Below are 27,773 nucleotides of genomic sequence, written 5' to 3'. Positions count from 1 at the left end.
TTGTATTTGAAAATGTTAAATCCAACTGCCTTTTAATGAAGATTCATTTATTTTTTTCACACCGTTAGGTATAGTCTGTGGGGATAGACTTCTGTCAGTCCACATGAATAGAGCCCATTACTGGTAATGGAAGCCTTATACATGCCAATGGAGGTGAATACGCATCGAAATAATTCACATTTAATCTTCCATAGTCATTTTTATTTAGCTGTCTTAAGATTTCAATGATGATCTCTTTTTGTCCCCAACTGCTGTTTGACATTGATTGTAGGCATTTGGTGATGGGTCTGAGCTTGTAACTTTAACGGGTGTAAGTGTTTCTTTCCTCTGTTTCAGCTGAGAAGTTTTGAGAGTGAAATATTCACAGCCATTAAGAGACCTCCAATTTAATTTCTCATCCTGCTTATTCTGTAGTTCATATTAATTCCACAGTGCTGAAGGAACTGAACAAGTGGACTTTTAGACATCAGATTACTGGCCATGGTGTTGGCCATGGCGTTTCAGGATACTCAGAACCTGTTCCAGCCTCTCTCTTCCTGGATATCTCGGGTGTATGAAGCTCTCCAGCAAGCAGGAGATGTGTTATCTGCCTCGTTGGTTAACTTAAGCAAACAAGACTCTAAATTGAATGACAAGGTAGACCAGGACTTAGATGATATTCAGATTCAGGAAACATACTTTGAAGTTGAAGAACAAATCAATGATGGGAGTCAAGAGGACACAAATTCCTTGTTTCTTGAAGTGGATCATTTTTCTTGTTGCAATAGTGATTTGCAGGACTCTGGCCAAAGCTCAAGCCCTAGACTTAGCCAACATGCAAAGGACTCATATTCCGTGATATCCCAGTGGCCCAATCATACCTGTGATGACCAAAAGCCACCACATGTGCTTTCTTCTATTGCTGAGGAAGAACATCACCTTGAACAGCAAAGGAGTGGCCTTCAACATGACTTTGAGAGCCAGCTCTCTGGTATTTTAGAAAATGTTTATGGAAAAAAGCAAGGTAAGCTAGCCAGTAGTCATTTTCTCTGGGTTTTTCCAAAGGACATTTCTGCTCATTTTATTTTGACTTGTTTTAGTTGTTACCTGACTTTTATTTTGCCCCCTCTTCTACCTTTCCACATGCTGGCTTTTTATTGAGAGATGTAATCCTTAGGAATATTTTCAACGTATACAATTTTGGAATATCCATACTTGCGGGACTCATATTCCAAAGCAAGAGTTCTAAGCAAGTGAAATGTTGAAAACGAGTCTGTGGGTTCTGTTTGAGAAGCCCCTTGTGCATGTCATGCTTTTAAAAATATCTTTTAAATTGTTCTCTTTTTTTCACTAGGTTAGGAATCTCTAGATGTTACTATATTATTCAGTGTGAAATCCTGTTCAGAAAGCCATACTTGTTGCAAAAATTTTTAGTTGATAACACTCCAAGAACACTTCTCACAGTATTTCACTGAGACGTGATGTGAGATGACAGTAGATAGAAAATCTTTGAAATAAGAATAGCTTGATTTTCTTTTAGCCTTGAATGGAAAGGATATATTTAAAACAAACTGCCTATAAAGCTTTATCCTGTCAGAATGGAGCATATAATGGGCCTTCAATAAATGTAAAATGAATATGGTGAGACTGTAATTAACTCTGTAAAGGCAGCTATAGTATGTGCTGGCATAGATTTTTCATACTTCTAATACTCTAAGCCTGAAGTAAGGACATTCCACCTGGTTAGGATCAGAGAGGTACATGCTATGCAGAGAAAGGCATTGAGTATGTATGTATGATGTATACATAGCTCACACAGACTATTGGATCTTTTATGCAATACTAGAGGCCTGGTGCACAAAATTTGTGCACTGGGGAGGGGGGGGAGTCCCTCAGCCCAGCCTGACCCCTCTCACAGACTGGGAGCCCTCAGGGGCCTAAGCTGCAGTCTGGCCTCCCTCTGCGGGAAGCGACCAGACTGATCAGGGGAAGGTGCTAGCCCCATCACCCCACTGCTGCAGACACTGCCAGCCACCTCAGCCGCCAAGGTGTTTTCATCAACACGGATTCCAGTCCCTTCATCATGAAAAAATGACAACTTTCTTTAGGCATTTTCAATATGTCTCTTTCATAGGATATGACATTTCTTCCTTCCTTCTTCCCTCCTCCCCTTCCTTCCCTCCCTCCCTCCCTTTTTCCCTCCCTCCCTCCCTCCCTCCCTCCCTCCCTCCCTCCCTTCCTCTCTCCTTCCCTTCCTTCCTTTCTTCCTTCCTTCCTTCCTTCCTTCCTTCCTTCCTTCCTTCCTTCCTTCCTTCCTTCCTTCCTAATATTGTGTTGAGGATTTTAAATATATATATATTTTCATTAGAAGTATTAGTCTGTAGTTTTGTTTTCTTGCAATCTCTCTCTCTGGTTTTCGTGTCTGGGTAATGCTGGCATTATAAAATGAGTTAGAAAATGTTTCTCTTTTTCTATAGTTGAGACACATTTGTGTTAAATTAATATTATTTATTTATTAAATGTTTGCTAAAAATTTTCCAGTGAAGCCAACTGACCTTGGAATTTTATTAATTTTGTGGGAAGATTTTGAAATACAATTCAATTTAGTTTATTTTACTTTCAACTTGACAAACTTTTGTTTATTTTATTTTAGCCTTTACATCCCCCTCCCAGGCTGCCTGATACCTTGCCCCCTACCCAACTCTGGAGGCAGCCTGAACCCGTCTTCTGCTTTTGAGGATAGGGAGTGGGAGTGAGGAACAATTCCCCAGGGTGACCAGGGCACTGTACCTTTAAAACTTGTAAACCTGCACCAGGCTGGGGCCAACACCTCATCCCACAAGCTGGGTCTGGCCAGGACATGGGCTATGGGCAGCTCTGAACACCCCTGGAGACCCAGAGCCTGTGGACAAGTGCCACCATCACCAACCCCACTGCTCAGGACTTGGAAAAGAGGGGGTCAGGAAGGGTACCAAAGCCTCAGAGGCAGCTGCCACAGATCAGGGCTCTCCTGGAGAGGACAAAGAACCGGGTGAGATTCCTGAGGTATCTTGGTCTCCAGCAAGACTCCTGGCCCTCTCCCTGGGAGTGTGCCAACTGTCCTCTCTAGAACTGTACACCTGAGTGCTATATAATTTCATTAACCAATGTCACCCCAACAAATTCAATAAAAAAGTTCAATTTCTTTAGTAAATATAGAACTGTTCAAGCTATCTATCTTCTGGAGTCATTTTTGCCAACTTGTGTTTTTAAGGATTTTTTCTTTGCATCTATGTTGTTAAATATATGGACATAGTATTTTCTGGTTATCTTTTTAATGCTTGTAGGGTTTATAGTGATCTCCCTCTTTATTTTCTGGTATTGGTAAGTTTTTTCTTTTTCTTTTTACAGAGGGTAGGGTCTGTCTGTATAGATGATTATCTTGGTTTTCCTTTAAGTAGTTCTGTCATGACTAAGAAATAGGTGTCACAAGTCGTATAAAAAAGTTTGTGTAGAGTTACAATAATTACGTACATGAGAGCTTTGGTAGTGATTTTGCCAGAGGTGATCAGAGAAAGTTCCACAGAGCAGACGATGTAAGACTGCAAACTCTGAGCACAGTCAGAATTTAGCAGGTGGACGGAGAGAGAAGGCATTCCAGTGGAGGAAAGGGCATGAGCACACAGGTGGACAAGCCAGGTATTTTCAGGGATGGATCATGAGGCTAGAGTTTAGGCTGCAAATGGGAAGATCTTTGCTTTTCATGTTAAGGATTTAGGTTTTACTCTAAGTTGCCAATCTCAAAAAGATCTTAATTAAGAGTGACACCAACAGAGTTCTGTGTTAGAAGGATAACTCAGGCATTAGTTTGGAGGCTAAATGTAAGGAAAGAATAAATGTTAGGGAGCTGTTATAGTAGCTTGTAAGAAGAAGCAATGTATAAATCAATGTGAATATATAAGGAGAAATTATTGTCATTATTTTGATGTTTTTTTTTCCCCTGAAAAGGCATCTCAAAAAGAGAGTCTTTGACAGGGCACTGGCGGGGTGGTGGACTTATGACTGGTAGGTGGAGGTAGAAGTCCAGGCTTCCCTCTCCGCTTCCTTAACACTTGAAGAGGTGCTCCGCATGAATGCAGGGTTGGGATGGGAGTTCTGCCTCCCCACGTGGTCTCCACTAATACCGAGCTGAGGGTAGCATTATTGCTGCTGGACGATGGTGAAAATCTGGAATCTCCACCAGTCCTCTTCTGACACCACCCAAGTTGGGAGGGGCAGAGGTGGACGTGGGTCCGGGCTCTCCATGTGGTCTCCACTGATACTGCGGAGGGTGCAGATGCTCATTCCTGGCCATCAAGGAGAAAGACCTGGATCCCTACACAGCCTTCTCTGTACTCCCTTGTCGGGTGTTAAGATGCCTCCTTACAGGCTGGTGAGGATGAAAGTCTAGGCTCTCCACTTGGCCTCTGCTGGCGTGGGTTGGGATAGGGAACACAGAGTTTTCTGTGCTGTTTGGCTGGAGTAGAACATTTATTGTCCCAAAGTTTTCTGTTTAGCTAGACTGCCCTTTCCCTGTCCTTTGCATAGAAAAAGCAGACTTTTCTTGAGGTCTTTCTTTGTCTGTGCCAATTGAAATGCCAGGGTTGCCAGATTTTTCAGCATCGACTCTAGGCTCTAGGAGGTAAAGAACCAGCCCACTCACCACCATGTTTTCCTTGAGTCTCCTGGTCCCCAGCCAGTCTGCCTTCTCCTATGCACTATTGGGTCTTCTCTTCTTTGTTTTAGGGTTTTTTCTGGTTGTAAGCAGGAGGAATAATAGAGAAAAGAACATCTATCCTATCTTCCTGGAAAAGAAAGTCTCCCAATTAGTCCTTCCTAGCATTATGATTTAAAATCCTACCATTCCTCTCCATTTCACAGTGAAAATAAGAACAATAGAAAATGATAAGAGGTGGTATGTATGTGTAGGTAAATATGAAAGACATATTTCTCTGTAAGGAGAGGTCTTGTATGATAGCCCTTCTCAGTTAGTCCAATACAATCGAATGCCTACCATGTACAAAGTACTGGGAATGGACAGTACTTATACAAGGATAAGCCATGGGCCCGTCCTTCAGATTATTGAAAAGCTTACACCATTTGTTTAATATGTTCCAGAAGATGCAAAAATGTTTTTGATGCCCTTGCTCTTTGGTGACAGTGGGAGTTGGGAAGGAGGCAGGGACCTAGAATGAGATAGTCCCGTGTCCCAATTTACTTGTGACTTTATAGATGGAGGAGCTTTACTAAGTTGCCTCTCCCCCTGATGTGCTAGAGCCCACTAATTCACTCCCAGTGCCTATAGCAAAAACGACAGAAGCTCTTAATTCCTTTCTTTCCTTAAACTATTTGAACACCCCAGGACGTTATGAAACCAGGATAAGGGACTGGACTCTCAGCTCTATGAATATTCAAAAACTTGTGTTTTTAATTTTTATCGTACCTGCTTGTTAACAGTGTTCACGTGCTTATTTCCCCCTTTATACCGTGGGGATCATGTCAGACACAGCACACGGGCTGCTTTGCAGTCTATGTAGAGATGTAGTTGGAGATACGCTAGGAAAAGGCAGCGTTTTACTCAGTGATTTATATGCACTTTTTAAAAAGCCTTGTCAAGCCTGCTTTTCCCATTTAACCTTGAATTCTTTTCATAACGCTGTGTCTTGATTTTATGTTCCTTAATGTGCCATATTTTTCTCCACAATAGATTTTTCAGCTAAATTGGCCTAAAACAAGAGGGATGCTGAATGCTTTTTGTAACCATGGAAACATTTCTGGGCACTTACTGGGGACCTGGTTGCCAATAGTAATGTAGCAGAGAAAATAGATACACTTCATTTAGCAGTTGCCTCTGATTAAGAGGCAGAGAGACTCCTTACAGTGCCATCTCAAGATAGGCTTTTCGGTTTAAAGACCCAAATCCAAAACACCAACTTCTCAGTCAAGAAGCAGTTGTGACAGACACCTTTGATATGTATTGGGAAGGAGTTCTAATTGCATTTAAAATCATCTTTGTTTTCAGTTTTTCATCTCATGCTTCTTCTTTTTTTTTTTTTTTTAGGCTGTTTTTTTAACCACATGAATTTGTTTCCAAGAAATATGCTCACTATTTCCTGAAATAGCCTGCTAATGGAATTAATGTGTCCCAAGTATCCTGGCACATAGAACTTTAGACACACTTTTTGGCTACCTGGAATGTATTTAAGAAGTAGAATAGTAGAAATGAGGGTGATATAATTTGACTTTCAAACAGATTACTCTACCAGGTTAGTATGACATGGAAGGGAAAAGCCCACACTATTCTTAGTTGCTGGTTGGTCTGGAGCTTTGATGGGTTGAAGGTATTTTTTTTTTTTTTTCTGTCGATGCTCTTAGGATGGCTTGTGGCGGTTGAGACTAAATGGTACCAGGGAATGTAATGCAGTTGATATATAAGTCATATAGGCTTCATTGCCTTTCTGTAGGATGCGTGACTGCACATAAGATGTTACATCCTGCCGTTTCTTTATTTGTAATACTGGCACTTCGCTTGTTTTCATTGCACAAGTGCTGTCTTGAGGGTAAATCTATTCCTGGTTAAATTTATCTTCATTTGTTAATCCTTCATTTGATTGCATTTGCCATCATGCTCCTCAGTTATCTAGAATTGTCCATTAAAAAAGGTTTAGTGTGAAAAAGCTTCAGATTGGTTTATTAAAAGCTTTATGAAGTTAGTTTTCTCGATATGTTGACTTGCACATTTTAGAAAAACTAGGTATTAATGAACACACTAAAAGCTGACACAGTTTTCAGAGCCTTGACATTAAGGCATGGAGTTTGTTATTGCCATGGTTATGTATTTTGCCATTGTTGTCATTTTTAAAGGACATTTCAGGCATGTAACAAAATCCTACATGGCCAGAAGTTAGAACATGTAACTTATACACATGATCAAAATATTGATTCAATGTTCACCTTGATTTCTGGGTGTTATAATAAATGCTAGAACATTTTCTAAGGTCAGGTTTAAAATGAGAAAATAAAGTCCATTTTCTATTTTCCCATTCTTACCATCATTAGGGATGGATTACAGGAATTAGAGATAACATACTACAAATAAACTTAAATTCCATTTTAATGATTCTCAAGGAACCAGATTTTTTTTTTAAATAATGGAATTTCTTGATAATAAAAAGGTCCAGGAGTCTTCCTAGCCCTGAGACTCAGACAGTAATAGAGCCAGGTGTGTTTTTCTTGCAATTATCTAGTCTAATGGTGAAGAAGTGGGGACCTGTGTGTTTGTGTGTTGTTATCTTTCTAATTACCATAGAAATATTACCCTCTTCTCTTCTTCCCCTATTTTATTCTTTCTTTGGTAAATCCCCTTCGTCCTTCCCTGGTACTCTTTCCCAACATCCACTCCAGGGGAGAGAGAGTCTTGTTTCTGAAAAAGAGCCTTATACTAAAGAGAGTTTCCGAGATGTGGCTATAAGTTTCTCTTCCCTTTGAACTCTTGTTAATTCTGCTCCGGGGTGGGCTGGGCCACTGTTAGTAGAGATATTAGTGCCCTTTACATTTCCTAGTTTTTAAACTTATGACACATTAAAAAACGTAGAAAAATGTATCATGATATAACAAACACCCACAAACCCACCATTTAACTTGGCCAAAATTTAACATTTTCCATATTTAATCCAGATTTATTTTTAAGAAGCCATCTAGGACAGATATACTTAGAGTTCCCTGAGAACCCCTGTTTGTTTTCTCTCCCTTCTCTCCTTACCAGGAATAAAACAAATCTAAATTGGAAGGTTATGATTCTCATCATATTTTCATTCTTCTCCTGCAAGTTTTTGTGTCTGTAAATTACACATACCATAGTTTACATGTTTTCAAACTTCACACAAATGATATACTATTGAACACGGGTCCTGCCTTTGTGGTTGAAGGAGGGGATGGGGGCTCCTATTGTACAGGAGAGGCTACCCTGGTAGAGCTGTAAGCGGGCCCATCTCAGGCAACTTGGCAATAATAAACCCATTACAGCATAGAGCCAATGGGTAGGTCCTGGCAACAGCTCCTGCGCATTCACCAGGGAGGAAAGATCAAGGGAGCAATAGCTCTCCTTTGGCACTCCAGCCGTGGAAGTGAAGTCATGCTATTTCAGTCCTCAGTGGCACAGCCCCGAGTCACTTTCACAAGAGGGGTCTCCTTGTCAAGAGATTTTTAGCTAAGATGGGAGAGAAGATCAGAGAGTACTGTCATTCAGTATTAGCGCAGGAGAATGTTTATCTTGCTGGTTATCAACTGAGTCTTTAAATTACTTCAATTACAGTTTTGGTTTTTAGTTATGGCATTGATGATAATGGAATTCTTTTCAAACTATAAGTATTTGACCCCCAAATGTGTTTCTGAAACTGCCATGATTTTATCTACATTAACGTTATCTCATTTTTTTCTGATGCTTGAGCTTCCTTGCTAGACTGTATAAACTCCTTAGAACAGGGACCATGCATTAATGTTTCCTGTATCCATGCCATCCATACTACATTTAGCTTCTGACTTTCATATGTTAGATTTACAATACTAGTAAATGTTTCATAAGTTAGGGGGACTATTACACTTTCTCAGGCAACGTGGAAGACTCTGGGACATGTCCAAAGAATACTTGCTTGCCTGCCCTTTCAGAATTTTTGAAATGCGGGAACTAATTGTGAAAAGTTGATATTTATCAAATATCTGTTTTAGTAATAATTCTTTGCAGATCCAAAGAAATAGAAATGCTTCCTCCTACTGGACTGGTCAGTTCCTTTTAGCCTCCCTTGCTTGATGGTTAATATCTCCCTAACCTCTAAGTGTTATCACGGCCCAGGGCTCAGCCTTCGGACTTGTCTCTCTTTTGCCCCACCCTCTAGTTTTCATCTTACTTAGCGTGCAAACCAGATCCCTTCCAGTGGCTACCAGGTCCATAGTAATCGAGCCCCATGCCGCTTCTCTGGCCTCTCACTACCCCTTTCTCTCTTGTCAACTCTGGCTGCCTCGGGTCTCCTAAAACACCAGCTGTGCCCCTGATTCAGGGCTTTTGCACACGCTGTCTCCTCTGTCTCAAATGCCCGTCCTCCAGATGTCCCCAGCATTTGCTCCCACACTTTCCTCACATCTTTGCTCAAATGGCCCTTCTCAGAGGCCTCTCTGATCACATGAATTTAACCTGTACCTCCCTCCACTCTCCAGCCATCCCATCCTCTTTCTATGGGATCCCCCCCTCCACTACTTATTACTCTTTGACCTGTTATACTTACTTGACTGTCTCCATGAGGGCAGACATTTCCATTCATTTCTTTCACGGGTGTATACCCCACATCTAGAAGTGCTTGCCTCATGGTGGAAATAGATATTTGTCAAATACATGAATGACTACATTTTTGGTATTTGTTATACCCTGTTTTCAGTTTATTCTGACAACATTCATAAATTGAGTGACTGAATTTGCTATGAAATGCTTTTAGATTTGTAATAAGAGAAACTGTAAGCTATTGAAATGGAAGAACTGTAGCTTTTCTTCACTTTTCACAATGTATTAGAAAAAAGTAGGTTAAAACTTTAATAGAAGAAATAATACTATATCAATACAAAAGATTTTTTTAGGCTTAGATTTTAACAGACGATCAAACAGAATGAGCATGTGCTTATTATTTTCTTATTTTTAAAAATTCCTCACCTAAAGATATTCTTTCCATTGATCTCCAGAGAGACAGTGGAAGGGAGAAAGGAGGGAGAGAGAGAGAGAAAACATCGATGTGAGAGCAACACATCCATTGGTTGCCTCCCTCACATGCCCCTACTGGGGCCAGGATCGAATCTGTAACCAAGGTACATGCCCTTGACAGGAATCAAACCCTCAACCCTTTGGTCTGATAGCCAATGCTCTAACCACTTAGCAAAACCGGCCAGGGCAAGCATGTGCTTATTTTTTAAAAGAAGCTTGGAATATGGAAGAAAACACACAAATGGAGATATTTTATATCCTTTTCCTCAGGAACAAATCAGTTCCATTTTCTGAATTGGCACAGTGAACCATTTGTGTGAAGACTCTGGTCTTTGGAGCCATTTGGGTTCAAATGCCAACACTGCTGCTTTCTCGCTGAGTGAGCATTTGGCAAGTTATTTGACCTAAAGAGGACTCTCTTTTCTCATCCGTAGCATGGGGTAGAAATATCTAGTTAAATGTGAGAACCTACCTACATCAAACCAAGTATGGATTAGGTATGTATTCCTGCTCCTTTCTGTTGTTAAGGTTGTCTATATGGTCTTTTGTAAACTGAAGATTGGTCTAGAAACAGAGGAGTTGCTCTGGGCTCCATGTGACACATTTCTTTCTCCATGTGACACATTTGCAAACACAGTGAGTCTTCTTTTGCTAGCCAGCTATGTAATCAGGCAGAATCTGGAGGAGGGTCATGGGAAGTCCCCTGTTAGTTATGGCATTAATTATAATGGAATTTAACATCTGGATTTGAATTCTGTGTGAAGAGTGTGGTCAGCAGAGGGGGCACCAGATTCCTGGGGCTCCTGATGAAGGTGAGCTTCTCATAGCAACATTTTTTAAAATTCTTATTTACTTATTAAAGTGATTGGGGTGACATTGGTCAACATAAACATACAGGTTTCAGGTGTAGGTTTCTATGTTGCAAGATCTGTATATTGCACCGTGTGCCCACCACCCAAAGTCCAATCTTCTCCTGTCACCTTATATTAGAAACCCCTTATCCCCCACCCCCTTTCCCCTGGCAACCACCACACTGCTGTTTGTGTTCACCAGTTTCAGTTTTATATCCCACATATGAGTGAAATCATATGGTTCTTAGCCTTTTGCACTCGGATGTCGAGTGTGATTCGACATGGTTAGCATCGGTAGCAGCTCGAGAAAAAAAGCAAGCGAGTGCAAAGGGTTAGCTTTTTTTGACTGACTTATTTCACTTAGAATAATGTTCTCAACTCCTCTGTTCTCAATGTTCTCAAGATCCATCCATGTGGGATCAGGCCTAAACTGGCAGTCGGACATCCCCTGAGGGGTCCCAGATTGGAGAAGGTGCAGACTGGGGTGAGGGACAGCCACCCCCCCCCACAGTGCATGAATTTCGTGCACTGGGACTCTAGTGAAATATACAATGTTGCCTCTCATGCGTGTGAACCTTCACAACGTTTTTTCTCAAACCACCTGCATTTGAAAATTCAGGCCCTAACCAGTTTGGCTCAGTGGATAGAGCATCATCCTGGGGACTGAAGGGTCCCAGGTTTAATTCTGGTCAAAGGCATGTACCTTGGTTGTGGGCACATCCCCAGTAGGGGGTGTGCAGGAAGCAGCTGATCAATGCTTCTCTTTCATCAATGTTTCTAATTCTCTATCCCTCTCCCTTCCTCTCTGTAAAAAATCAATAAAATATATTTTAAAAAAGAAAAGAAAATTCAGGACTTGATTTCCAGCAAAGACACATTAGTCGCATGTATGTGAATTTCCAAACCCACGATCACTGCCAAGGGGCACAAACTGCAGGTATCAGTGCTGGATACATGGGTTCCTAGGACCGTGAGATGATCATGCTCAGCTGAACCTGTCAGGGCCAAATTTTCAGCTCAATTAGAGCTGTCCAGCTTGGTCCTGAGAGGTTCCTGCTGCCCACTTTTTGTTGATGACATGATTCTATATATAGAAAACCCTAAAGACTCCACCAAAAAACTTATTAGAAACAATAAACAAATAGAGTCAAGTTACAGACTACAAAATCAATGGGCAAAAATCCATTGCCTTCCTGTATACCAGTGGTCGGCAAACCATGGCTCGCAAGCCAATGCAGCTCTTTGGCCCCTTGAGTGTGGCTCTTCCACAAAATACCACGGCCTGGGCGAGTCTATTTTGAAGAAGTGGTGTTAGAAGAAGTTTAAGTTTAAAAAATCTGGCTCTCAAAAGAAATTTCAAGTGTTGTACTGTTGATATTTGGCTCTATTGACTAATGAGTTTGCCGACCACTGCTGTATACTAACAACAAAAGTTCAGAAAGAGAAATCTAAAAATCAATTCCTTTTGCAATTGCAACCAAAAGAATAAAATACCTAGAAATAAACTTAACAAAGAATGTGAAAGACCTATACACTGAAAATTACAAAGTATTATTAAAAGAGATGGAAAAATATCCCATGTTCATGGATTAGAAGAATTAACATAATTAAAATGGCCATATTACCCAAAGCAATATACAGATTTAATGTAATTCCCATCAAAATCCCAATGTCACTTTTTAAAGAAATAGAGCAAGAAACCATCAGATTTGTATGGACCACAAAAGACCCCAAATAGCCAAATCAATCCCGAGAAAAAAGAAGGAAGCTGGAGATAACACACTATCAAACTTCAAATTATACCACAGAGTTACGATAATCAAAACAGCATGGTATTGGCAGAGAAACAGACATACAGATCAATGGAACAGAATAGAGAGGCCAGCTATAAAACTACATGTATATGGACAGATAATTTTCTACAAAGGAGCCAGAAACACATTAAACCGGCAGTCGGACATCCCTCTTACAATCCGGGACTGCTGGCTCCTAACCGCTCACCTGCTTGATTGCCCCCAACTGCCCTCTCCTGCCGGCCTGGTTGCCCCCAACTGCTCTCCCCTGCTGGCCTGTTCGTCCCCAACTGCCCTCCCCTGCTGGCCATCTTGTGACAACGTGGGGACAGCCATCTTGTGATGACATGAGGGTGAGATGCCACCTAGGCTTTTATTAGTATAGATTCTTTCTTGGAGTGTGAATTGTTTGTAGTTTTAAAAAATCCCATGTCTACTGATAGTCCATGTTGGTGCCCTTCTAGTGGTTTTATTAATTGTTGGGGGTTTCCTTCTTAATCCATCTCCTCCTAAGAACTCATAACTTAAGCATTAGTGATATTTTACTAATATCATTCCAAATATGCTATTATATAGTGTCAGCTAGTCATTTAAGGGGAGGTGACTGTTCCATTGTGTTCAGAATCACTCCAGGAGGCAAGAATAAAATCCCAAATCAATTTTATAGAAAGTCCCCCTTCTAAGGTATCACTCTGAAAAAGCAAGATGCCATGGTGAAAATAAGCCAGAAAAATCTGGATTTGAATTTTGGTCCAATTTCCTGTGTGACTCTAGGGCAAATTACTTGGACTCTCTGGGCCTCAGTTTCCCCATCTATGTTCCCTTCTATCTGTGAGTAGTGTGTGCTATATGCAAAGCATTTATGGTAGTGCTTGGACTGTGGGCAGTTCTTAGTGAACATTAACTATAGAAGGTCTGCCTCTTGAATATTCAGCTACATAGTCTTTTAGTTTTTTGCCCTCAGGTTGATTTTACATTTAATATATTTTTTATAATGTTTTTATTGCTTTTTTCTTAGAGAGAGAGGAAGGCAGAGGGATAAAGAGATAGAAACATTGATGAGAGAGAAACATTGATTGGCTGCCTCCTACACATCCCTATGGGAATCGAGCCGGGCATGTGTCCTGACCAAGAATTGAACCCGTGACCTCTTGGTTCACAGGTTGATGCTCAACCACTGAGCCACACCAGCTGAACTACATTTAACTTTTTAATCCCTTAGTAGTTCATATTGGTATATGATGTAAAGTGAAGTTCTAACTTGGGAATTGTTCCGATGGGCCATATTTTTCAAAGTATCATTTGTTTAGCACATTCTTCCTTCTTTCGCATTGTTTTTTGTAAAGTTGTAGAGCTTTCTTTATCATTTATAGTGTTCTTCTTTCTGTTAATCAGTTTCAGGGATGCTTTATCTAGTCCATTAGCTCTAACTTCTATCAACATAGATTAAAGAATCTTTTTTTATTCCTAGTTTGTTTGGGGATAGGACAGATGATAAGTTTTATTATATGCTTTTTCTGCATTTATTGAAATAACCATATGGTGTTTTTTGTTGTTGTTACTGAGTGGATTATATTGGTTGATTTTCAAATGTTAAACTGACATTGTATTCTTGTAATAAATCTGACCTAGTTATGATGTATTATTATTCTTCTATATCAAGGGATTTGAATTCAAATATCTTGATTATGGTTTCTACATCTTTGTTCATGAAAGATATTGGCTTGTCATTTTCCTTTCTTGTAATGTCCTCTTAAGATTTTACTATTGAGGCTATGCTTACCTTATCACATGATTTGAGTAAAGTTTGCCTCTTATTCTATTGTCTTGTCATGTAGGTTTGGTATTATTTCTTCTTTTACAGTTGAGCAGATTTCACCAGGGAAGCTATCTGGAACTGGAATTTTCTTTGTGGAAAGAAATTAAATAATTGATTGAATTTCTTTAATATATAATGAACCTTTCAAGTTTTCTTCTTCTGTCAGATCTTTCCTAATATATACATTTAAAGTTAGGTTTTCTTAAAAAACACTGCTTTAGTTGCCATCCACAGATTTAATTTGTTGTATTTTCATTATAACTATGCTCAACACATTTTCTAATTTGTTTCAAGTATCTTTCCAGTTATCTTTCTTTTATTGATTTCTAGTTTAGCTACCCTGTGGTCAAAGAATATACTCTTATCATTGTAATCCTTTAAAATTAGAAATTTGTGTTGCTTTCTTTATTGGCATAGTATGTAGTCCATTTTTGGTAAATACCCCATTAAAATTAGAAAATAATGCATATCATTAAAGAGTGTGAAGTTATAAATTAACTTTCAATTTCCCTTTTTAAATTGTCTTTTTAAACACACACACACACACACACACACACACACACACACACACACGGTTAGGTAGGGTTAGGGAAACCTATTAAAATCTTTAAATATGATTACAGATTTTCTATTTTTTTATATAGCCTGAAGTTATATTAGTTAGGGTTGTTTTCTCTTCCTATTAAAATAACCTTGTTAATATGAAATACTTTATTTTTAGTAATACTTCTTGCCTTAAAGTTTATTCAGATATTAATAAAAATGTACCATATTACTTTTGGTTACTGATTGCATGCTAGAGTTTTTTCTATCCAGCTTTATACAATTTAAAGCAGGTTACTTATGAATAAATATAATTGGATTTTCTTTACTTTTACCTAGTATGACAATATTTATATTTTAAGGGCAGTATTCAGTGTATTTATATTTAATGTAGTTACTGATATATGTGCTTTTAAGGCAGTTTACTGTATTTTCTATACCCATCTTGTCTTTTTTTTGTTCCATTATTTCCATTCTTGCTTTTGAATTAATCAAATATTTGCATTAGTGCATTTTTTAAATTAACTTTTCAGTAATATATACTTTTAGGTGGTTACCCTAGAGATTATAATATTCATTATTAACTTTTTAAAGTCACCTCTAAATTTTATCACTTCTTAAACAATGCAAAGACTTTGTAACATTTTAATTTCATATATCCACCTTTGTACTTTTGTGTTTCTATTGTCATACCTTTTACTTCTACAAATATTTTAAATACCCCAAGAATTGGAATTAATATTTGTTTTCTTATTAAGGTATAATTTAAACATTTTACCACTTCATATGTAGTGTAAGAACCTTACAATAGTATATTCCTAATTCCTCCTCCCTATCCTTTGTCATCATCAGACATTTTACTTTTAACATGTATGCTAAATAACCCAATATATTGCTATTATTTTTGCTTTAGACAGTTACCTTTTAGAAAATTTAGAAATAAGAAAATGAATTTTCCTGGATGTAGGTCCAGGAAAGAGAAATGGCTCTAACTAACCACCTCAAAAGTAGAGCCCAGTAAAGGGAATTGTGCTCTGAGCTGGAGACAGACCTCATTTTCTTATTTGTGGCTCTAGATTTGTTTGTTTTTCCTAAGGGTATATGCAAATATGGGTATAAGAGTTTATATATCCATAGACTATTCTGATTGATTGCTGCTGATGTCTTATAGGCTGTTAAAATATTTAATATTCTTCTTTCACTATGTTATTATGTTTTTTTAGATTGAAGCATGAATTTGCCGTTCATTGTATTTTAATTCAGACTTATTTGTTTTATCCTTTTCTACTACTGAAAGCCTTGATACTCCATCTGAGCTTTTTATTCAGGGACATAACTGTGCCATTCTTGGCATGGCTGGGCTTTGGAAGACAGAATTTGCTCAATTGGATTGTGCCACCATACAGTGCCCTGAATAGTAATTTGTTTGGCCTCTGCCTTCAGTTGGTTGTCTTGCAACTCTTTGGAGTATTGAACTTGGTACTGGTAATGGTGGTGAAGATGATGACTATAATTCATATCAGCTCTTGAAAGCTTATTGTGTATTAAGCAGTTCTTGAGTGCTTTATATACATTAATTAATGTAATCCTCCCAACAATTCTATAACTACTACTATTAACTCCATTTTACAAAAGAGGAAACTGAGGCATATGTTTAAACCCAGAATCACATAGGTATAGGATTTGAACACAGGCAGCCTGGCTCTTAACCACAATGCTGTGCGGCCTCTGTAAATAATTAACCCATAGCATTCTTCTGTTTGTTTAAACTTCTGTGTAAATTAGAGAATATTGTACATGAATTCCCATGTTAATATGGTTGTCAAAAGGGCATTGAGAATTACTTGAACATACTGATTAAGGAGAATAGGTTTTATGATTGAATGGGAAAAGTCATCAAAGTGTTAACATCTGGAAGGCTAAAATCATATTATTACAACCACTGCTGAAGTAAATATTCTTTTCTTAAAAGTAAACTACACTAATATTTTGGATTGGGCTCAAAAGACAATTTAAAAAGGGAAATTGAAAGTTAATTTATAAATGCAAGCTTGGAAGTACTAAGTTTATGGACAGAACATTGAAGTGTGATTAAGAAAAAGAAGTAGGAGAAACAGTGGAATTTAGTAGGCATGATAAAAAACACATATAGAACATTACAGTATCCAATTCTGGGAGCTCCTTCTTTAAAGTGAACATAGCTATGTGTGTTCCTCAGTGGAAAATTCAGTCGGGGGCCAGGGTTTCAAGCAGTGTGTGATGCTCTGAATTACCTTTCATCAAAGTGGTTCCCATAGGGCCAGCCTGAACATCACAATTAGGAATGAACTGGCCCTTTTATTTTTTTTAATTTTTATTTTTTAAATATTTTATTGATTATTTACAGAGAGAAAGGGAGAGGGATAGAGAGATAGAAACATCAATGAGAGAGAAACTTCGATCTGCTGCCTCCTGCACACTCCCCACTGGGGATATGCCCACAACCAAGGTACATGCCCTTGACCGGAATCGAACCTGGGACCCTTGAGTCCGCAGGCCGATGCTCTATCCACTGAGCCACACCGGTTAGGGCTGAACTGGCCCTTTTAGAGCAAAGTCTTGGGTGAGCAGGAGATGAGAAGGAGATATAAGGAGCATCCATCACTTTCTCCCAGTATTGGCAGCAGCCATACCTCACCCTGGGAACAGATGTCAGGCTTTTCTGCTGCACCTGTGTGAACAAATAGCGATGCCCAAGGTGGTTTTATCTTGATTGTGAAGATTCTCGATGAGTGTATGGAGATCATGTGGAGCTCTAAAAATGATATGTTACACTTCCTTTTGGGAATTCTACTCCCAGAATAGCACTGTTCTTTGAAATCCTCATTTAAATGAGCTTCATGATTTATGGAAGGTGAGAATGCTCACACCTGCTTTGCAGATTGATAAACTGTGCCCTAAATTCCTAACAGGTGGATTGCTTGAAGTCGTGTAGTGAGTCAGCAGTGGGACTCTCGATAGAATTCAGTTGCTCTGTCCCTCACAGACTCTCTGGAGGAAGTCTCCCACCTCCCTCTTGCGTTAGGGTAGTTGGAAAAAAAGTTCAGTAGTAGGGAGTGTTTGCTGGTTTTATCAGCTTGAGGGCGTTGCATGTCTCTGTGTGTATGTGTGTGTACACATTGGTGTGTTTCTGTGTTTGCCTATGTTTTCTGAAACATTTTTTTGCTACGTGGTATCTTCTTCCCACTTCCCAGATGGTAGTTCTGATTTTTTCTTTTTTCTTTTTTTTTCGGGGGAGGGGGTTGCTCACAAATCTGGAGGATTCATTCACCAGTTGACAGACTGTCACAGCAGCTGATCGGAGACCACCCTCTGCCATTGGTTCCCCCCATTCTCTTCCTCCACTGGGCATCAGCAGATAATGCAGAGAAGCAGTTCGATGTTAGTTCTGGTAGGGAGGTTTGGCCAGTAGGAAACTTTGACAATTATTGAGAAGATTCGATTAAAACCAAATTGAAATGTCTCTTTTTGTTCAGATTAAAGCCATTTATTGCCAATCTTTCTCTGACTTTTTTGTTTAGATCAGTCTCTATTACTAGAATGACACTTTTGCCCACTTGGTTTTGTACTGCTAGGGGAAATAACTTCATTTTGAAAGTGTTATGAACAGAACTTGCTCATAGAATATTGAAAATTCAACCCAAAAGTGATGAATCCCTTGGTAGAAATCATTTTGAAAGGTCTTCGAATGACGAGTTGTACCAAGACTAATGTGGACTCAATTTACCTTCGATTGTTGGAACATAAGAGGTCCATCTAGGCCATCTCCACAGCAGTTCAACTCCTGTCTAGTTTTGTGCCATAAATATTGCTGATTACTCTCACTTTCTCTTTCATACGATTTTAGTTGAATTACCTGTTTCACTTCCTTGCTGAGGGACAGAATATAGCTTTGGTCTATCTACACCATAGTTATGGAGGTTTCATTTGCTATTTGTTAATTGGATTCAAAGGTGGTTTTAACTTTTCTCTCGGTTAGTGAATAGAGTGTATTAAATTATCATTAACTGAAGTCAAGCATAGATGAAATAAAGTGGATTTTCAGTGACCTTTTGTATTTATAAAATGAAAACTGCCAAGAAAGAAAATTAAGGCCACAATTTATCTGTTGCACTTAGTTATTAATAAGAAGCAGAGATACCATATCATTTGATTTGAAGTAAAAACATGTCTTGGAACCAGACTGTGCTTAAAGCCTAGGTGACCTTAGGCATGTTAACTTACTTGCTCTGTGCCTTAGTTTTCTCATCTATAAAATGGGGAGAAATAATAGTACCTGTTTCATAGTGTTGTTGTGACGATTACATAAGATGCTGTAAAACACACAAGCTATCTAGAATAGATTTTCTTGAACTATTAAAATAAACTTAGGTCAATATTGTAAAAGTTCACTTTAAAGTCCCTTTGAAAATATACTCACTGTCTTAAAAGATAAAAGGTCACAATGCACAAATAGATGCAGGCAGGCCTTTCTATATTAAACACTAGCATGTCCTCAAAACTGACTCCTGTTTGGTTGAGTTCAGAGAAAGAGACTTGCCAATCTGGGTTTCGAGTGAGCTAAACTGCATTAATTTGCAGGTCTATTCACATTTAGCACAAACACTATAGTTAGAAAAACACTGTGGAGCTGTTCAGAAATGGAGATGATGTTCACAGTATATTTTAAAGGTGGAAAAAAATAGTTCAACCTCATTTGAAAGGCAAATAGTCACTAATCTACATGCTCAGGTAGTCTAACTTTTGGGCATCTTTTCACTCCTACTAATCATGAAAACAAGGAAGACAAATGTGAACCTGGAAGTGAGGTCAATGATCGTGTTTTGGGGTAAAAGTAATTTAGAAGCCGGAAGAGCCCCCTCATGTTACAGTCCAGGAAACTGAGACTGGGACATTCTGGTGAACTTGCTCTAAATGACATTAATGGGTGGTGATGGGGGACATGCATCACGACTCATGAAATGACTCAGTGTCAAACTCACCTTCCTGGGAAAATTGGAAAATCTTGATAAAGTGGTGACTTCTAATTAAGTGTTCTTGACACCAAGGAGCCGGGCCTCTCACGGAGGGGAAGAGTGGGTGGTGTCTGTGTGTGTCAGAGCTTGGCCCAAAGAGGAAGGCTTCATCTGGTACTAAAAGACAGTTGAAACATAAGGAAGGGCATATACAGGAAATATAAGACTTCATCTGACCTCTAAAAGCAAGAGGCTACAGACACCAAAACCTAAGCAAGGCAGCAGCACAATTTTCAAATTATAAAAATGGAAGGGAATTTAATGGAGTGAAGAATAATGGGCCAATTACCTTGACAATGGCTCAGAGAGGTTAGGAGGGAATATACTGGCTTAGGTGAATAAAACAGGAGTGATGACATAGATGACCTAGTAAGTTGAAAGAAAGGTAAGCATGGGAAGTGGAAGGAAAGTCAGTTACAAAAGAAAAATCGTAGAAGCCTAAAAAATGAATAAGGTAAATGTTGGCATTATTGCTAGTAACTGATCATCTTAATAAAATTTAAAGTTTTATGAAAATGTAGGATGCTATAAAGATAATTTTTGTCATTTTCTTCCCTATGGAAAAAATCATTGAATCTTTCTGGGTTTTAATTCCTTTCTCTATGAGATAAGAATTAAAATTACATGTCATTCTGAAGGTCTGTTATTCTCTGACATTTAGAAGAATCAGGAATCACTTACTTAAAAATTCCTCCAAATAGTGACAACTTAAAATCTATTATGTTGTAATGTCCATTAACTTAGGATGCTTTTGTTTACCCAATACATAACGCATTCTTATTTCAGTTTATAAATATATTATTTCTTTGAGTTTATAAACATCAATTCACAGAGAGCACTGAAACTGAATAATGATAATGATCTTTAAGTTTTAAATACCTGGTTAGCTTGCAAGCAAAATTCTTATTCAGTTTTGAAAATCTGATTAAACATAATATTGATAGATTTGGGAGCTTCTAAGTAAAAAATCTCACCAAGGTAAGTGTAACAAAATTTAAAACAACTAATTTGAGAAAAAGTAGAAGTGGGGGTGGTTGGTGTGTCTTTTGTTGTTATTTGTTTGTTTTCAGGCACTCAAGTCTATTAGGTAAATAGGCTTTTAAAAAAGTCACTTACCTGATGAGTGTCATTGCAGTGATTAAAAGATAATCTTATCCCTAATTATTTCAGGTGAACCCATCTGATTTGGTTTGTTTTGAATTCTGTACTTTTAGAAATATACCAATTATTTAGTGTATGTCTAACGCTAGATCATAAATCACAACATCAGTACTCTTTTAAAAGATATTTCTGAAATTCAAAATATCTCTGATGTTAAGTTAGAATAATAAACTCAAGGAAAATATATTTCTCTAAGTATTTAAGAAAGTATTATGTCTCAAAAATATAGAAGGCTAAACGCTTAATTTGATTTTAAAGTATAAAGGCAAAGTACATCTCAAAAACTATAGGACAATTGAAAAGTAGACTCCATAGACATTTTATAAAAGCAAAGATAAACATGTATCTTCAGATTTTGTTACTAATGAAGTAAGCTGAAATTTTCCTTCCTGAAGGTCAAAAGTGGAAATAAAGTGTTGGACAATAATACAAATAAATGTGCTAGGTACAAACTTCAGTCATTAGATCAGGGCTCTCCCTCCTTTCACACCTCAATGTATAAAGAATAGAAACTGGCATTGCATACCTCACTTTTTTATTTTCAAAGCAAGGACACATACTCTGGAAGAAATTTAACAATCATGTATCAATGGAATCATTTGAGAAGAAGTTCATGAGCCATTATGAGGAGAGAATATAAGAAAACATGAGCAAGCTGGAGAGGAAAATGAGCAAGTTAGTTAGTAACTTGTAGAAAAATGAAAGATGTAGAAATATGTTATAATTTATAAATATGTAACTAATATCCAATTAAAAAACAAAACTTCCTTATAGCATATACAAAAATTAACTAAAAATGAGTCATAGATATAACTATAAAAGCTAAAACTCTAGAAGCAAACCTGGGAGTAAATCTTTATGACTTTGGTTTGGCCAAAGCCTTATTAGATGGGACACTAAAAGTGAAAGTGACAAAAACAAAACAAAACACCTAGATAAATTGGATTTCATAAAAAATTAAAATCTTTTGTGCTACAAATGATACCATCAACAAAATGAAAACAATGGGAGATAGTCCTTGTAAATAATATATCTCACAAGGGACTTACATGTATAATATATAAAGAACTCTTACAACTTAATAAATGGCAGTAATCCAATTAGAAAATTGACAAAAGACTTGAATAGACATTATTCAAAAGAAGATATACAAATGGCCAATAAGTACATGGAAAGATGTCCAAAATTGTTAGTCATCAGGGAAATGCAAATTAAAACCACAATAAGATAGCATCACACACTCATTAGGATGCCTGTAATAAAAAAGATACAAACAAGTGTTGATGAGAATATGAAGAAATTGGAACCTTCATACACTAATGGTTGGACTATAAAATGGTATAGCCTCTTTAATAACATGGAGTTATTATATAACCCAACAATTCCACTGATAAGTATGTATCCATGAAAAATGAAAACATATATCCACACAAAAACTTGTACATGAATGTTCAGAACAGCTAAACATTTAGTTATTCAGAATAACTAAAAATTGAAACAACTCAAATGTCCATCGACTGATGGGTTGATAAGCAAAATGTGGTATATCCATACAATGGAATATTATTCAGCCATAAAAAGGAATGAAGTACTGATTCATAATACTATGTGGATGAACCTTGAAAACATTATGCAGCTAGGGCTGGGGGGGAATGAGGTGATTGAGGGGAGGGGATGATGGGTAAGAGATGCAAAGTTTCTTATTGGGATGATGAAAATAGTCTAAAATTGTGGTTATGGCTGCATAGCTCTATTATAAACCACTGAATTGTACACTTGAAAATGGTGAATTGTATGGCATGTGAATTATATCTCAATGAAGTTGTTTAAGAAAGCCCAGATCTCCTCAATTCAACCCTTCACTTGACAAATGAAAACTGTCACATGCAGTCATTTTCTAGAAAATGACAAAAGTTTTACTGTGAAGGATGGACTGAACATCATACTCGCAGGCCACAGGCTTCTTATTTTGTCTTGTGGCTTTATCAACTATGACAGACACGATGTTCCAGAACTCAGAATGAGGAAGGTCCAAGGACACATAGCCAGTCGTTGAGCATCTTATTTTTACAAGTACGAATCATTTCTATTTGTGCTATATACTGCTTTGATTTTTTTTTACCTTGTCCTAATTATTTGTTTAGATGATTCTCTTCAGCTCTTTATCATATTATAATAGCTCTTAACAATATTGAATTCATTTAATTAAAAGAAAAAAACATGAAGATAGAGAAAAGATAGAACACTGAGAGAAAAATACGAGGGAAAATATTTGTAATTGTATTAAAGAGAAAGGTACATATCCACTTACAGATTTAGCAAAAAAATTTTTTTAATAGATTAATAGAAGCTAAATTGGATAAATGATGGTTCACTGTCGTACACCCAGTCCCTGCTTACCAATGGGTGTGTTCCAAGGGCTCCTTGATAAGCTATTTGGAACTTGAAAGGCATTTTCCTATGAGTTGGGGCTGAAGTCCAGACCACAAAAGCTCATTTAATTTGTGTGAATCTGAAATACAAGATGAAGAGTCATATAAATGCTAATGAAATATGTAATTGATTCATTTAACACATCTGTGCTAAGCTCCCTCTCTGTGCCTGATTATGGTGATAGGTGCTTTTGAGTTTCCAACTCGTTTCACGACAGTAGGCTAGGACCAATTATTAATTACTGCTTTCATTCAATAAGTATGCACCGAGCAGCTGCTGGGGGCCTGACACTATGCTGGCATGGCTCTGAGGATGCAGAGAGAGGGACTCTGCTCCTACTTTTAAGGAGCTGTCACTCTAGAGAGGGGCATGTGCAAGAAGACTTTTACATTATTTTGGTAAGTGCTCCTGTAGGGGTAAAGCACAGATGGCAGGGGCCACAAGAATGAGGGAAAGAAGCCCAAGTTCAGCTTGTGATCTTGGCCATAGGAGACTAGATCCTGAACAAGGTAAAGCCAGAAGCATTCTGAAGAATGAGGTTAAAATTGGGGATGTGAGTTGTGGAGGAGCAGAGGGCATTCTGGGCACAGACACTTGAGGATGTGAACAAGGGAAAATGGTTACAGAACACAGGGTGGGAATAGAGGGGAACAGGATGCGTGGGTGGGGGTTGTGGAGAAAACCTGGCTAGAGGCACATGTAGAGCTCAGGAGAGAGGTGGAGGAGATGCTCTGCTTGTCGTCATATGGATGTGGTAATTGAAACTGTTTGTGGTTTGAGATGTGCAAGGGCAGCATGAGGACTGAACAGCCTGCTCAGAGTAGAATAGTAAGGAACATGGGTGTCAAGAGATGAGGAGGGAGGGCCTAGGGAAAACAGGAGGCTACATTGCCCTGGAGACCAGTGAAGACGCATTGTGAGTGCTGTCACATCCTGTGAGCGGATAGGCAAGGAGGGCTGAAAAGCAAGTATCCTTTATGTGCAGCAACAAGGGACAAGTCATTGCATTTCTTAGACACTTTGGTCTCTGAGCTACACCCATGGGCATGAGCTCTTTTGTTAAATTGAATTTTCTTGAGGTGACATCTATATATATAAAAGCCTAGGCGACTGTTATAACCGAATGACCGGAATGACCAGAATGACCGGAATGACCGGTTGGACAGTTGCTATGACACGCTCTGACCACCTTGGTCGTCAGTGCACTCCCACAGCCAACCTCCTGTGGCCCCTCCACCCACCTTGGCCGGCCTCCCATGGCTCTTCTCCCGCTGCCGGCCGGCCCCATCAGCCCCAATGGGGGTGCTGGCTGGCCAACCTCCTGCAGCCCCTCTCCCCCTGCTCGCTGGCCAACCTCCCGCAGTCCCTCCCCCCGGGATCTGATCAGGGGGGCCAGCAGACCAACCTCCTGGAGTCCCTTCCCCCGGCTGGCCGGCCTCCTGATAGGCCTCTATCACTGGCTAGGCCAAGGGACCCCACCCACATACGAATTCGTGCACCAGGCCTCTAGTTGGTTAATAAAATTATATAGGTTTCAAATGTACAATTCTATGCTACATCTGTATATTGCATTGTGTGTTTGCCACCCAAAGTCAAATCTCCTTCTGTCACCATATATTTGACCCCCTTTACTCTTTACTACCTTCCCACCCCACTTTCCCTCTAGTAACTACCATACTATTGTCTGTGTCTATGAGTTTTTGTTTGTTTGTCTTATTTGTTGCTTTCAGTTTTTTATCCCACAAAGGAGTGAAGTCATATGGTTCTTGATTTTTTCCATCTGACTTATTTCACTTAGCATAGTCCCAAGATCCATCCATGTTGTTGCAAGTGGCAGCATTTCATCTTTTTTATGGCTGAATAGTATTCCATTTTATATATATATATATATAAATATATATATATATAAATATAAATATATATATATATATATATATATATATATATATATATATATATCACATCTTCTTAATCCAATAATCTATCAAAGGACACTTTAGTTGTTTCTAGGTCTTGGTTGTAGTGAACATCTTTGTGAATAAATGTTTTCAAATTTTTTGAGTAGATGCCCAGAAGAGGGGTTGCTGAATCATATGGTTACTATATTCTTAATTTTTTGAGGACTCTCCATGCAAAAGAATGAAACTGAACTGCTATTTGTCCCCATATACAAAAATTAACTCAAAGTGGATCATACACCTAAATATAATACTGAAACAATAAAATACATAGAAGAAAACATAGGTACTAAACTTATGGACCTGGTCTTAGGATTTTATGAATTAGACCACAGAGGCAAGGGAAGTAAAGGCAAAAATAAATTAATGGGATTATATCAAACCAAAAAGCTTCTGCACAGCAAAAGAAACCACCAACAGAATAACAAGACAACCAACCCAATTGGGAAAAGATGTTGGCATGAGCTCTTTGTCCCTTCAGCTCAATTATAATAGGATCCCTGTTCCCAAGGTCCTTTTAGTTTTCTTTGTATTTGTGTAATTTCTTTACTACTCTATGCTATCTCCAGACCCTAAAATTGTGCATTACCCTGAAAATGTACTTTAATATCATAAAACAATAATTTTTAGAATATTTGAGATTCCTGTATCTTAAAAATGTATTATTTTATGAATAAATGTGGGTAAAAGATTTGCATACCTTTATTAAATACCAACATATGATTTGGGATGTCTTTTCTAGAAATCATATACATAATTACCTTCTATCTTAAATTGATATTTTCAACATTATCCTAGTACACATGTACTAACCCTTATCTGGAATTCCAAAATCCAAAACATCAAAAACTAGAATTTTATTTTTATGATTTGAACTGAATGTAGTTATTTAGAGCTTTTACTCATCTCCCTGAGTGAATATTCACATGTTTTAATTATTAATGTGTTTTATTGGGAGGTGTTGCCCAAGATTCCATGGGGGCATTAAATAATATATGGTATGTGCACCATGTTGCTTTTTTAAAATCTAAGAGACCCGAATTCTGAAACATATCAAACCCCAAGGGTTCCAACAATGGACTTGGCAGTCTCTTTAGCTGCTGACCCATCTAGGCTACTTCTGCATTCTTAAAGGAGCCCACTTTTCCTGCCTGCTTCATGGCACTCCGAAGCCTTTGGTATCATAGAAGACAGAGCTGGTGGGATTATAAATGCCCGCTGAGGGCCGGGGTTTATTCTATTCGTGTGTATGCCTGACATCAGGCTCTGGGCCTTGCACGTGGCATGGCCATTGCTGTTTATTAAGCAGATGGACTTTTCAGTAAGTGAATTTCCTCCCATTCTTTTTCCCTTTTCCACTCTGCTTCCTGGCCTGGCATCGGTTCCACTCTGCAGCCTATAAACAGGGTAGAGGCAGAGTCCTTACATGGCCCAAGTATGACCAGCGGCTTCATCATGCAGGCAGCTCTGAGGAGTGGATTTTGCCATTTGGAGTGAGGTTTTCAGATTCTGAGGCCACAGCCAAGCTTCTCAGGAAAGAGAACCATGACTAGTGAGTGTCCTCTGCTTTGGGCACGGGAGGAAAAGTTAAAGTGGCATGTTCTCCATGATTTTGTCAACCCTAACTACTGTGGATACTCGGGGACTCTTTGGGTTCCACTTTGATTCTCATGTCCTCTTTTTCATTTGGTTTTGAAGCCCAGCCTGTTGTCTTTCACAGTCCCCTGGGACCCGGGGAATGGAACACTATTTTGCTATTTGTACAACTTGTGTTTACCAAGTAGAATAGTGTGATGGGAGGAACATGGATTTGGGAGTCACACAGAGCCTACATGTTACTTGACTTTTGTGAGCCTCAGTAACATCATCTGTCAAGTCAGGTTACAATAAGTGAGGATATGATAAATTTTAAATGTAATATTATATGTAATACTAGAGGCCCGGTGCACAACATCCCTGCACTGGGGGTGTGTGTCCCTCAGCCTGGCCTGCACCCTCTTGCAGTCTGGGACCCCTTGGGGGATATCCCTGCAGGAAGCAGGCCTTAGCTGGCAGGCAGACATCCCCCCAAGGGGTCCTTAGTGCTGCCATGAAGGTGGGAGAGGCTCCCGCCACCACTGCTGCGCTCTCCAGCCGTGAGCCCGGCTTCTGGCTGAGCAGTGTGCTCCCCCTGTGGGAGCACACTGACCACCAGGGGGCAGCTCCTGTGTTGAGCATCTGCCCCCTGGTGGTCAGTGCGCATCATAGAGACTGGTCGTTCTGCTGTTCAGTCTATTTGCATATTAGCCTTTTATTATATAGGATGAGTACAGCATAATGCTTAGTAAAAATTGCTTGTAGTCCCTCTTTGCCCACAGATTTTTGCTTTTGTCCCTCACAACAATCTTAAAAGGCAAGGCAGGAATTGGTATTTCCA

At 38.7% G+C, this 27,773-nt stretch overlaps 1 protein-coding gene across 1 annotated transcript in view; it reads left to right on the top strand.

Moving 5' to 3' along the window:
- The first annotated feature begins 480 nt into the window (after positions 1-480).
- SYT16 (synaptotagmin 16) overlaps positions 481-27,773 on the top strand; it is a 78,032-nt gene continuing 50,739 nt past the window's right edge. Inside the window, exon 1 of the mRNA XM_054715480.1 lies at positions 481-1,003. Coding sequence (XP_054571455.1) covers positions 481-1,003 — 523 coding nt within the window. The remainder of the gene's footprint in view (positions 1,004-27,773) is intronic.

Source organism: Eptesicus fuscus, chromosome 5 (genome assembly GCF_027574615.1).
Source record: "Eptesicus fuscus isolate TK198812 chromosome 5, DD_ASM_mEF_20220401, whole genome shotgun sequence".
Taxonomy (NCBI): domain Eukaryota; kingdom Metazoa; phylum Chordata; class Mammalia; order Chiroptera; family Vespertilionidae; genus Eptesicus; species Eptesicus fuscus.
The sequence above is the reverse complement of the archived record's forward strand: the minus strand, read 5'-3'. Positions and strand labels throughout refer to the sequence as shown.